We start from the raw sequence: 13440 nt of genomic DNA, 5'->3' as shown, positions 1-13440 counted from the left end.
CTATAAAATTCAACATATTCCAAACAACTTCTAACTTCCCTCATAGTAGTAATTGTGGGAAGTTTTCAATAACTTGAATTTTTGCTGGGTTCACTTTCATACCTCTTTTAGAAATTTTATATCCTAACACAATTCCTCCAGTACCATGAATTAACACTTCGCCCAATTGCGAACAAGGTTGCTATTTTTACAGTGTTTCAACACCTTAGCCAGATGATCCAAATGAGAGTCAAATGACGGGCCAAATACTGAAAACTTTTTCATAAAGACTTCTATCCCCTTCTTAATAAGATCATAGAAAATAGACATCATGCACCGTTGAAATGTAACAGGTGCATTACATAACCTAATAGACATTCTTCGAAAAGTAAAAGTCCGATAAGGACTTGTGAATGTAGTCTTATCCTCATCTTCAGGAGCAGTAGGGATCTATTGATACCCAAAATATTGGTCTAGAAAACAAAAATATGGATGATCAGCTAGCCTATCCAACATCTGATCTAGAAAGGGTAAAGTAAAGTGATCTTTCCTATTGACATAATTTAATTTTTTGTAGTCATACAAATTTGTCATCCGGTGATATGTCTAATGAGAATAATTCATTCCGTTCATTTACAGACGTCGTCACTCCCCCTTTCTTAGGAGCGCAGCAGATGGAGCTAAGTCAGACACAATTTAAAATGGGATAGATAATACCTCATCAAGTCACTTCAATGTTTTCTTTTTAACAACTTTGTAATAGGGTTTAATCTCTTTTGAGAATCTGCCCGGGGTTTATGGTTATCTTCCATCAGGATTCTATGTATACATATAGAAGGACAAATCCGTTTTATATCTGTTAAGGTCCATCCGAAAGCTTTCTTATAATTTCTCAGAATATTAATTAATTTTTTCTCTTGTGAGTTAGTCAAATGTGAGGATATGATAACTAATAATATAAATGACTTCTAGTAAGCATATTTTAAGAGTTTGGGAAGCACCTTCTTATCAAGTTCAGGGGGTTCCTCTATAGAAGAAATAAGAGGTTTATTATTTTCTGTTATATCTAGAATCTCAAACTTCTCTCTAACAGTTTTAGAATTATGATTAATTAATAGAGTTGATTCTTTCCTAGAGTATGTCAAATTCTCTTTATCCAAATCTGGCTCTACTTATTTGACTTCACAATTTTCTTTAAAATGGATGCTACACTAATAATCATTTAACTCCATCCGAAAACATGCATATTCATTTCCTTCAGGAGGATTCTTCATAGATTTTAATACTTTAAAAATACCTCGTGATCGTTTTCCCTCATAATTAATTTACTATTTTACACACCAATCATGGCTCGGTTAGTGGCAAAGACAAGTCTACCTAATATGATGAGAATTTATTTATTTTTATCCATATCTTATACGATGAAATCAATAGAGAAGATAAATTTGTCCACCTTTACAAGAACATCTTCTATAACCCCCTTAGATAAGTGAGCGATCAATCAACTAATTGAAGGGTCACAGTGGTAGAAGACACCTCTCCTAATCCTAACCTCTTGAAAATAGAAAGTGGCGTAAGGTTTATATTGGCAACAAGGTCATATGACACCTCATAAAATTTCCCTCCAATTGCACAAGAGATAGTATAGCTGACCGAATTCTTAAGCTTCTGAGGAAGCTTCTTCTGTATGATAGCACTGCGCTCATCGCTAAGCACTACTATCTCATAGTCTACAAACTTCCTCTTTTTATTAAAAATATCTTTCATGAGCTTTACATAGTTAGACATTTGTTCTGATGCCTGAGCAAAAGGTATGTTAATCGTCAATTTTTTAAATACTTCTAAATATATAGAAAATTGCTTGCCTAGTTTTTGCTTCTGGAGTCTCTGAGGAAATGTTGATGGTGGTCTTTCAATGTTAATCTTAGTTTTTGAGACTAGTTTTTCTAAGTCTTTGTAAATGTCTTCCGAGGTCTTTCTAGTTTTATAGTCTCCTTTTCAATCTCAACATCTTTACGAATCACATCCTCTAATTTTCTTCCACCTCTTAACTAAACAACTTTTACATGTTTACTATTCTTCTTCTTAAGGTTGATCTCAGTGTTACTAGGAAGGATTCCTTGGGATCGATTGCTAAGTGAGTTAGCAATCTGACCCAACTGATTCTCTATATTCCTAATAGCTGCACTGTGACTTTGTAATTGATTTCCCTTATGCAATACAACTTCTTCCCATGACAGCTTCTCCTTGAATTGTGGGTTAGAGTTGAATACTAGAGGATAAGGTCTTATGTTGGTACTACCTTGGTTGTTCCAATTCCTTAAAGGGTTTGCTTGATTATTTCTCCATTGTTGGTTTCCCCCACTGTAATTGTTGTTCTAGTTAAAGTTAGGGTGGTTGTTCCAATTTGGGTTATAGAAATTGGAATAAGGGTTGTTAGGTCTGTTGTTAATCGCATTTAGTACCTCAAATGATGAAGTATTAGCATCAACTAGTTGTCTGAATGAGTTTTCCTCAATTACCGGTGGTCCTTGAGGTTGATTCATTCCAAGTTGGTCTAGCTTCCTCGATATGACTGCTACCTGAGAAGTTAGAATCGAAACACAGTAGTGTCATGTACACTAGCCGCCTTTATGGTTGTAGTCATCCCCTCAATTAGAGAATAAGCCTTTTCAAATGACTTTGACATGAGCAAACCACCAGTGGCGACATCTATAATGGACTTAAGGGATCCTATTAAATCGTTGTATAAAGTCTGAATAATCAGCCAATCGGGCAGTGCATGATGGGGACACTTCCTAAGTAGATCCTTAGATGTTTCCCAAACTTCATATATTGACTCACTTTCATTTTGGCAAAATGAAGTAATATCATTCCTAACTCTGGCCTTTTTTTGAAGCTGGGAAATATTTAGCTATGAATTTTTGGTCTAAGTCACCCCACGTTCTAATTGATCAATGTGCTAATGAGTTTATCCACATTTTGGCTTTGTCCCTCAGTAAAAAGGGAAAAAACTTAAGCCTAATAACGTCATTGGATATGCCTTTAAAGTGGAATGTAGCACAATGTTCTAAAAAAATTGCTAAGTGTAAGGATCATCAGACAAGGTTCCCCCAAATTGGTTGTTCTGTACCATTTGGATGATTGCAGATTTAAGCTCTAACGTGTTAGTTTCTATGGCAGGGGTTTAAATACTTAAATGAATTTCATCTGCTGTAGCTCATAATCCCTTAATGGTCTATGTACATCATGTGAATCATGAATAAGTTCATGAGTTTCTAAATTAGTTTGTGGGTTGTTTGCCATTTGTTTTACAAGTTCGTGAAGTCTTCTTTATTTTCTAATTCTCTTAACATTTCTATCTAGCTCACTATCGTAAGGTTCAAGTCGAATAAGTCCTGAACTACACATAAATAAACTAAAGAATATTAGGTAAGTTTCACAACAATCAAACAAATCAAACGAAAAATATTTTTGAATTTTTAGTTATTAAAACAAACCAACATGTGATTACAAACAAACAGTTTACACTACAATTTCCATGTTTAAGTTCTAAAAGTCCAACTAAAATTCTCCTAGGTTAACTACACCGTTGTTCCCTGGCAACGAAGCAAAAAACTTAATACCGACTCCATATGCACTCACACTTAGGGGTTTCACACAAGTGTACGTGTCGTATCAGTAATATCAAATTTTTGAGTCCAGATGTCGATCTCACAGAGAACGAGGAAATTAGACTAAGGATAGTTACGGCCTACTTGTTTTGTTCCTAGCCTAGAACTTAGTTTTGGTTGAAAGTTCGACAAACAAATCCTACAATAATGCAAACAATTTTAAAGTTTAAATCCTACAGAAATCCTACTTAACCTAGTTGAATTGATGAATATCAAGTTATAAAGTTACCCAGCCTTGCAATGATTTAAGTGGAGTAAATGAAATGTAGAGTGTTAATTATAAATTTGACTAGTGACAAATAAGAGCAACTCTCTTCTTTACCCTTTCTCGAGTGCATAAAGAATATTGATTAAAATGACTTTAATTACTTAAACCTCATTTTGAACCCATCAAAAAATATTTTCCTAACATCTGCATCTCTCTACGAAACATATCAACCTATACTCAACAGTTCAACTTGACTAACCTTATTGATTCTACCATTACTCTCCCGAGTCATTATGGTTCACAAGTCATTTTAACATTTCACTTGGCCGGAATGAAAAATAAATGAAGATCTAAAAGTTAATCATCGCATTAAGTAATTAAATACAAATTTGAAAACATTTTACAATCCTACTCATCCTACTCAATCATCACTAGGCAAGAGAAAGAGAACTACTAAGAAAGCATGAAGAACATTCCCAAAGCTTCCTTGAAAACAAAAGAGTTCCGCTAAATGATGTGTTTACAGAAGTACAATAATCAAATACACAACACTTATCTTTCTCTTCTTTACAAGGCTCTGAATATGCTCCACCAAATTCTTCTGATTCCTTGCTGCTCTCCTGAAGACTCCTCTCTTTACAACTTAATTCCTCACCAATACACTAAATAAACACACTATCCTTTAATCCATCAGAAAGCCTCTCTTTTTTTCTACATACACATATATAGACTTTAAAACTTCTCATACAAAGCCCCCATAACTATCTGAATAGCTCCCCACGACAAGTGATCGAACTGCTCAAAACTGCCTCAGGCAGTTGCTGGCACCTAAGCTCCAGACTCTCTATATGCCAAGTTTAGTATGGGCGCCTAGGCGTCAAGTAGGTGGTGCCTAAGTGTCATCCTCTCAGTTTATCAGCGCTAAGACTGACACCTAGTCTTTTGCATGTTCTTTTGCTCTAAGTCTCTTTCACTCTGCTTCACTTCTAATACTTTTTATACCTGCAAGAAAAAACATGAAAATATTTTCATTAAAGTGTAATTTCATTCATAAACATGTGTAAAATATAAAAGAATTTAAATATTCTTTCCAACACATCATGTGCTTCTAATAGTGCTATGTTATCTCTTACATCTTCAGGGCTAGAGTCTGAATATTGTGTAATGTCCAATAGGGCTAAAATTGTACCATGTTGCTAATAGACGGTCTCAATGCCCATAGATATCAGGCTTTGGTGTTCTTCTCGGGCTTCACTAGTTCACACGCCAACATAAGCTACTCGAACTCAGCAGTGCACTCCTCTACTAAAAGATCTTTCTGTTCTAAGTGATGAAGTTTCAAGAACACATCCTATTCGTAATGTATCAATACTGACAGGTACTTACGTTGCATCTCTCCTTTCATTTTAGATCAAGTTGCTATTTTTCTTTTTTCCTCTCGCTAGCTTAGGAATTTCAATTTTTGCCATCACAAAGAATCATTCTTCCTTATGTTATGAAAGGCAGAGGTAGACCTGGTAGACCTAAAGAGGTAGACCTAAAAAGACTTGGGCTTATTGTATAAATAATGATCTTAATCTATTAGAATTAAATCAAAATATGACACTCAATAAAACAATGGAGAAAAATGATTCATGTATCCGGCCCCACTTACTGGGATAAAGGCTTGTTGTTGTTGTAATGAATCATTCTTCCTTAACTTAATAGTGACTAGCTTGACCTTTCTGTCAGGTGAAACTTCCTTATACTTAAAAATCAATTCTATTGTTTGGAGCAATTAGATGAATTTGTCCTGATTCATGCGTTCGTCAAAATCTGGCAATTCAATCTTCACTCCCTGGCTTTTCTGATCTTTCATATCAAATCTACGGGGTATTGGTTCTTCATCAATGGAAGCTATCTTGTGGGAGGGAATCGTTTCGTCCTCTCGATCTGGCAAGTCATTATTGTGGCTATGGGTACCTCTTCGGCTTGCCTTATCTCAGCGACAGTAAGTTTTTGTTGCAATTAAAGATTTGCATTTCCTCTATAGTATGCTCCTGGGCATTATCCTACAGATTTTTCCTAAGCGACATTGTGTCCTTTTCTCCTGATCTGGATTTCGACGGATGTAGGATTGCAAATTCGACTGGTTGCTTATATTTTAGTGGTAGGTGACGGTGGGTTTTCGGTGAAGGCGGAAATGTTATATTTTGAAACTTTTGGATTGGGGCTAGGCATTGCGGTAGGAATGATTTGAGTATGATGATAATATATATATTTTTTTAATTTTGGGTTGGTACAAGAAAGATAAGACCCTAAAAAATTTAGGGCTTGACGGGCTTTGATACCAGATGATACCATTCTAGGGCGCTTAGAAGGTATTTTGGGAAGGGATTTAGTGGGGAGGTGGTTATGGAATAGTAATGGAATGATACTATGGGCTGAAAGTGTTTGGAAAGGGGTCTGATGTGCTCGACGGTGGAAACCAGCTTTTGGACAGCAGGTAGCAGCATATTCTGCAGCTGTTTGGACTGAAAACAGCTGTAGAAATGTGAAATGGTGAGGTATTATTGGTGAGGGGGATCCACAATCTGTTCTTGAGCAAGATATAGACTCTCTACTTGCAAAAGGAAAGATACATCACGTCGGAAGAGCATAAAATAGAGAATAAAGCCTCCAAAACATAAACAATAACAAAAGTGATCCTAAACCAAAAAATAACATATAAATAATTACCTAATAGAAAATAACCTAATTAGAAATAGAGAAATATAAAAGAAATTAGAAAAGAATAAAAGGAAAAAAATTGCCTAAATTGAAGATTGGGGGCTCCTCTGCCAATTCCCACGATCGCAGGCTTTCTGCTATCCCACGAATCCTGCATAAATGGGATCGTGGGATCCCAACGTGCTCTCCCGCATCACCGCTCCTTGCAGTTGTTCTCATTCTCTGTTCTCCCTGATATTTTCAGCCCGAACAACTGCCAAACCTCTTTAATCCCCTTCCAATTTCCACCGACTTCACATATTCTATTCTTTCTATTATTCAACAACCTCATCCAGCTACATCCAATCCTTAAAACACTTTTTAAGAATTCTAAATGATGTCGTGTATACTTTATTTTTCACTTTTCTTGACTGGGTCTCTGCAGGAGAAACATGCATGTGTTATAACTGTTATTTATTTATTTATTTATTTATTTTTGTTCAGATCAAGCTCTCATGCATTACAATCAAACCAAACCGTTATGATATAATTACCAGATATATTTTTTTCCTCTCAACTTCTCTTGACCAAATTAAATCCTAGGATTAAAGATTTCAATTTCTTCTCTGACTGCCACTTGTGGTTGCTTGCAATTGATCAGATGTCTTACTTTTTTACATTATATTAGTTTTATGATTTTTCAGAATCGATTTCTCTGGTAAGTATTTTTAAATGACTACAATTCATTCAACTGCCAAGTTAGTGTTCTGAATTATTGCTATTTTAGTATGGCATAACCTTTTCTTGTGGACAGCATGAAACAAACAAATAAGTGGGTCTGTTAAATGTGCATGAGATTGACTATATTCTATATTCACCGGCCAATTTTGTTTTGTGATTGTCTATGATGCGACTATTGTGTTAAATTTATGCTGTCTACCGACATTTCCAGCGGGCAGTATAATCTTTTTTATATGTATTCTGCTATCCTTTTTCAGAATTTGAGACCAAGGAGGCCTGTGAACGTGCATATTTCAAGGTATATTTGTTTCTGTTTTATTGCTCCGGTAAATTTAGATGCAATTTCTTCAATTTCTGTTCGTTGTGGTTGGTCTGCATTCGTTTTCTTTTCATTGTTTTTCTTTGCTTCATCTCGTCTCATTCTCTCTCACACATGGTCACATGTCATGGGCAAATAATTATCGGCACCTGTTTCTCCATCTTGAGTGTTGCCATAAGCATAAATTTAATGTCAACCGGATTCAATCTCAGAGACTTGATGAGAACTTCTAAGATTTTAACCAAAAAAAAATAATTGTTTTTGCTTGCATTTCCCATTCTACCAATTGTAGTGTTTCTTTAAGATTAGAAGGGGTCTACCATTTTTTTTTTTTTGGCTTTTTCTCCTTCTAGGTTTTTTGGCTCTTTCATTAAACAGCTGGGCTGTAGTTGGATGCTTGGAATTTGAGGGGAAAAATGGCTGAAAAACTTAATTGAAGGTTGCAAATTTACAATAAACCGATAACTAATTGGGCTTATATGTCCTTTCACTAACCTTCTTTTCAATCCAACCCATAGGTGTGAAAATCAGGCTGTTAAACTAGTCAGACCATGAATTTGTTCTCAAACTAGTTTGATTCAACTAAAATAGGCTGTCAAATTGCTCAACCCTTTAAATAAGTGTAATTGAATTGGTTTGACATCAAATTGTGACGGTGTTGTAATACAATTTGAACTTATTTCGTTTATATTATATATTTCATTTTATCACTCGTCTTTATTTCAAATAATGCTTGGTTTAATTAATCTAATTTAATTTTAATAATATTTATATCATTACGATTGAGGGTCTGGGGCAGCTGCAGCTTATCCAGCTTATGCTGATAAGCAGCTTATCCTGATAATCTGCTGATGAACAACTGATCCAGATAAACTGGCTGGCTGTTTGGTTTGTGCATTTGGAAAACAGTTGATTCTTGATAAATGATTATTCTGCCCCTGTTGTGGATAAGTTGTTTAGCTGCTTGGTTTGTGTGTTTTGTAAACAGCTTATTTACAGACTTATTTAGTTAAATGAATAATCTGTCACGCAGAATTTATAATTTTCTCAACAAAATTAAAGTTCGAATGTTAGACATGAAAATAAAAAAGAATTGAGTTACATTTATATAACTCAAATATTTCTGATCACATCAAAGAAGCACAATTATATTTTCAAAAGTAAAATACACCTTCACATACTAATATGGAGGTGATTACATCACATACTAATACAAAAGTAAAATACACCTCATACTAATATGCCTGTGAAAACTATTTATTATGTATAACAGCCATTTATATTTAACTATACACTACAATTTCTGCAGTTTATTGGATCATCAGTATCTTCCAAATTCTTCAATTTCTTACATGTCCATTATTTTCAGTATATACACAAGTTTCATAACAGTACAAAATTATCCTACTTCTTATATGAACTAATAAGCTTACTCAAGTATTTAAATAGATCACGCACTTCATGCAACAGCTCTACAAAAACGAAACAAAAACAAACTTCAACTTTATCAAAATTACAAAAATTATCATTTCAACAAGACTTGATTTTATGCTTCTCTTCCCTAGATCGATCACTACTAAAATGAGATATCACATATTCAGTTCTGTCCATTACAAATATATCACCAGTGAAAAGCATGCACAAAGGTACATCCTTCATAAATGTCAAGTCATAAATCATAGTGGATCTTTACATCACATGTTTTACAATAAATGAGTGCTCACAAGGATCAAGTAACACCCTCATAGATCAAAACCCAAGCTGGTTGTTTTAATTGAAATAACATTGTTTGTTTTTTTATTTCAATGAGAGTTAAAATTCATAAATTCCAGTCCAAAATTATTACTTTTTTCTCATGCAATTCATGAATTCAAAAGCACAAAAAGAATTGCAAAACCTATATTACAAACTGAAAAACATGAAAGCACGCAGGAGGAGATGACTCACTATAAGAGATCATCATGTACTTAAATTCAATAAACATCACGAAAGGATAAAACCATCAGATCGTTGCAGTTTTCTCATGACTTGATTAGCTTCAAATAATCACAAAAATTGTATAACAAAAAACGACAATATATGAAAAGAAAAGAAGGCACATCCGATCTCGCCTTAAAACTCCACCGTCAGAGAGACTCCCCTCCGACTAGAGCCTCAGTGCACAAGAGATCCCTATGATCTCTTCCTCGTGCTTCGGCTCCGCTTTCGGCATGCCTAGGTTTCGGCCAAATGGGGAAGACGAGGGAGGAGAGGAGGGAGAGGAATTTTCTTCCCTGCAGAGCAAATTTGGGTAGCGACGGAGGCAGGATCGGCTACGATCGGGTTTAGCGAGGGTAAGGGAGTAAAAGCTAGAGGGCGAACGCGGATCACGGGGGTATACTTGCGGTCCGCGTCTAATAGATAATAGAAAACGTGGTTTTTAAAACTCACCTAACTCACCTAAAACGTGAGAAAACAAACAGTGAGGCAGCGTTTTCAAAACGCCGCCGCACTTATAAACTGCCCCAAACGGGCCCTGAATTAGCAGTTTGATCTTTTCCACATTCCTTCCACCAGTTTAATGTTGGGTCTAATACTAAAGACTTTGATCCATACAAAGCTTAGTGAATTACCGTTGTGTTTAGGCATTGTGATTATGCATAATCACGTGCTAGTTTCTTAAATCCTCTAGTTAATTGTTGTACTCGAGCTTTAATAATTATGCATCATCATGAGAATTAGAACCAGACATCATAAATTGTTTTTTATTTTATTTTCTTGGCTTACCTTAGGCTGCCTTCTGTTTTTAACATTTTCACTGTGCACTCTGGATAATATTTTCAGCGACATTTGACATTTGAGTCCTAAAGAAGCTTGCTAGATCTTAAATTTCAGATCACCATTTTCTTTTATAGACTTATTTCACTGAGCTTAACAGATGGACAATACACTAATAGATGACAGAAGGATACGTGTTGATTTCAGCCAAAGTGTTGCTAGATTGTGGAGGCATTATAGGCATGGCAATAGGTCAACGAAAGGTAATTTCTAAATATTGGAATGAATGGTCCTTTTTCATAGCGTTATTTGTTCATCCACTCTCTCTAATGAGAAAATTTTTCATACGGAGTCCGGACGCAGCTCTACGTGCGGACTTCCAGTATTATGCCGCCACGTGGACGTTATTGTGGGGTTATTGACGTGAAACCGCGGAGGTTATTGGGAGGTTATTGCGGGGGTTAATGCAGGGGGTTATTGAAATGGAACCGCAGAAGTTATTGGGGGATTATTGGAGTAAAATCACGGAGGTTATTGGGGGGTTATTGAAGAGTTATTGCGGCCCCCAATAACCCTCCCAAATAACTTCTGCGGTTCCACTCTAATAATCTCCGCAGTGCCGCTTTAATTTTTTTAGGTGGGCCCGATATAACACACATGGTGGCATATTACTGGAGTTCGCACTAGAGCTGCATACGTACTTCGTATGGAAAATTCCTCTCTAATAGGCCTTGTTTGCTGATACTTGTTTCTTTTACATGATCGTTGTTGTTCTCCTTACATGCTTTACATTTGTTCATCAGAAGCATGATTTTATTTTACTGCAGTGAAATTTATATGATCATTTCTATTATTATCATCCCATTGTTATCCAATGTCATATTTTTGGCAAGATTTTGGGTTTAATTCCCGCCTACCTAATAATAAACTACCATTTTATGGACTTTCGTGGGTAAAAAAATTACAAAAAAAAAAAAGAGATAAACTCATGCCTATGTTCACCAAAATACAAGATAATATTTTTAAAGTATACAATACGTTCTTTACCTTGTTACTGCCGATTGATTTATTTGTATTTTTTATGTCAATCTCAATCATACAGATGGTTGTTTCAAATGTGGTGCTCCTGATCACATTGCTCGAGATTGTATTGATGAACCGGACGAGAAGCCAGAAGGTCCAAAATATATTCTTAAAGATGCTAACACCCAGCATGGTGAACATGATCCTAAGAGGTTTTAACTCACCCCATACTATTTTGGTTCAGTTTTTTTCTTTTCCCATCATTATCCTGATGATGATTGCAAATGTCATGGCAGTTATGACATGCTGTTTGATGAAGAGAACTTAGAAAATGCAGATCAAAAGCATGCGAAGAAGATAAAGACTAGTCACCATAAGTCGGAGAATCGAAGGCATCATGATCATGACAATAAAAGTTCAGGTAGGTATAAACATGAAGCTGATCGAAGCAGGCGGCATCAAGAACACGAGAAAGAGAAACCAAGTGTAAGGGATGACAAGTACCATATTGATAGGTTGCAACAGAAAAATGGAGATAGAGAAAATCACAGGAGGTCTGATGCGCATGAAAGGGAGAGTTACAGGAAGGATGAGGGAGAAAATGAGAAGAGGAGAGCGAAGATAGACCGGCCTGGAAGAGATGAGAGGTCTTATGAAAGGAGGAGAGACCAAGACAATGATACTTACAGAGAGAGAAGGCATAGGGATGGGAGGAGATAAAGCAAGAGAAATATTCACCTGTACAAAGAAGAGGACTTTTGTGAAGAATCTTCTCACTTGCAGTTTCTTCAGCATGAAATACATTAATTACTAGAATTTATCTTATTTATTTATACTAATAACAAATATTTTTGTTCTAGCATTAAAGACTAATTCTGTAAGGGATTTTCTTATATTTTGTTGTGGAGTTGATAAATTAAACGAAAGTACGACAGTCAATGATGATTAGTTTTAATCAATATGCTATGGTTATTTCCCCTAAACATTAGTTTTCACTGCTTGGCTATAGTTGATCTACGAGCTGGTGCATAATTAATGACTTTGATTATCTTTAGTTCAAAAAAAAAAAAAAGGGAAGAAGTAGAAAAGGGATGTGATTTGGTTTTTGGGGATCAGGTTTAGCGGATCAGAATTAAAGATGAATTGGAGTTTAGCCTTTTTATGGAGAATTTATTGCGTATGGACACCTCATGCATCTCTGCTTGCGATGTCCGATCCTGACCGTAGATCACGGCGATCTACGGTTAGGATATATTTCAATTTTTTTTTTAAAAAAAATTAGGTGGGGCCCACCAAAATACATCTTGACCATAAATCACCTGATTTACGGTCAGGGATCACCTGATTTACGGTCAGGATAGGATTACGGTCAGGATCGGACACGCATACAAAATGCATGCGGTGTTCGTCCGTATGGAATAATTTTTCCTTTTTATGATACATTTTTTTGAAGTTATGATTGGCAGCCTCGCTGGGAAAATAATTGAAGGATGAGGGGTATTACACGTAGCACAACCTCATTTGATTGCTTAAGTTAAAAATTATGTTTTGTGAGAAATAAAGGAATAAATAAAAATATAGTTTAGTGGATATAATTAAAATAAATAAAGGAATAAATAAAAATATAGTTTAGTGGATTTTAATTAATATGAAATTTAAATTTTAAACAAGCTTTTAAAATTTATCAAAATAATTAAATTTTAGTTAAGTTATAAATAATAAATTTTGCCATTGAAAATGATGAGTGTGATATAAAGAACTTCAAGAAATTAATTGATTAGTTTTAGGAAAATTCAAATACTAAAGGGGTAGGGTAGAATTAGGTTTGAGAACATTAATATATTTAGAGTATATTTAAAAAAGTAGTAGGTGTTGGAGCTTTACATGAGTGAGTGGAGTATCTGCAACATCAATTGTAGCATCATCTTTATGCCGTGGAAGCCAATCAACATGTAGGGTGACATAGCTTATCGAGCTTATCGATCACTTTCGGCGTCCTAATTTCATTGTGATCGAAAAAAAAATGGTTGGAACTAATCATTTATCACCAT

General features: G+C 35.3%; 1 protein-coding gene across 2 annotated transcripts in view; it reads left to right on the top strand.

Annotated features, from left to right (window-relative positions):
* LOC110019112 (peptidyl-prolyl cis-trans isomerase CYP59) overlaps positions 1-12367 on the top strand; it is an 85174-nt gene extending 72807 nt beyond the window's left edge. For both annotated transcript variants that reach the window (XM_020716684.1, XM_020716685.1), the window contains exons 11-14: positions 7548-7588; positions 10527-10629; positions 11469-11601; positions 11686-12367. In XM_020716684.1, the coding sequence (XP_020572343.1) occupies positions 7548-7588; positions 10527-10629; positions 11469-11601; positions 11686-12109 (701 nt within the window). In that variant the 3' untranslated portion in view covers positions 12110-12367. The remainder of the gene's footprint in view (positions 1-7547; positions 7589-10526; positions 10630-11468; positions 11602-11685) is intronic.
* Positions 12368-13440: the final 1073 nt, after the last annotated feature.

Source organism: Phalaenopsis equestris, unplaced genomic scaffold, assembly GCF_001263595.1.
Source record: "Phalaenopsis equestris unplaced genomic scaffold, ASM126359v1 Scaffold000049, whole genome shotgun sequence".
Taxonomy (NCBI): Eukaryota; Viridiplantae; Streptophyta; class Magnoliopsida; order Asparagales; family Orchidaceae; genus Phalaenopsis; species Phalaenopsis equestris.
This window is presented reverse-complemented; position numbering and strand designations above follow the sequence as displayed.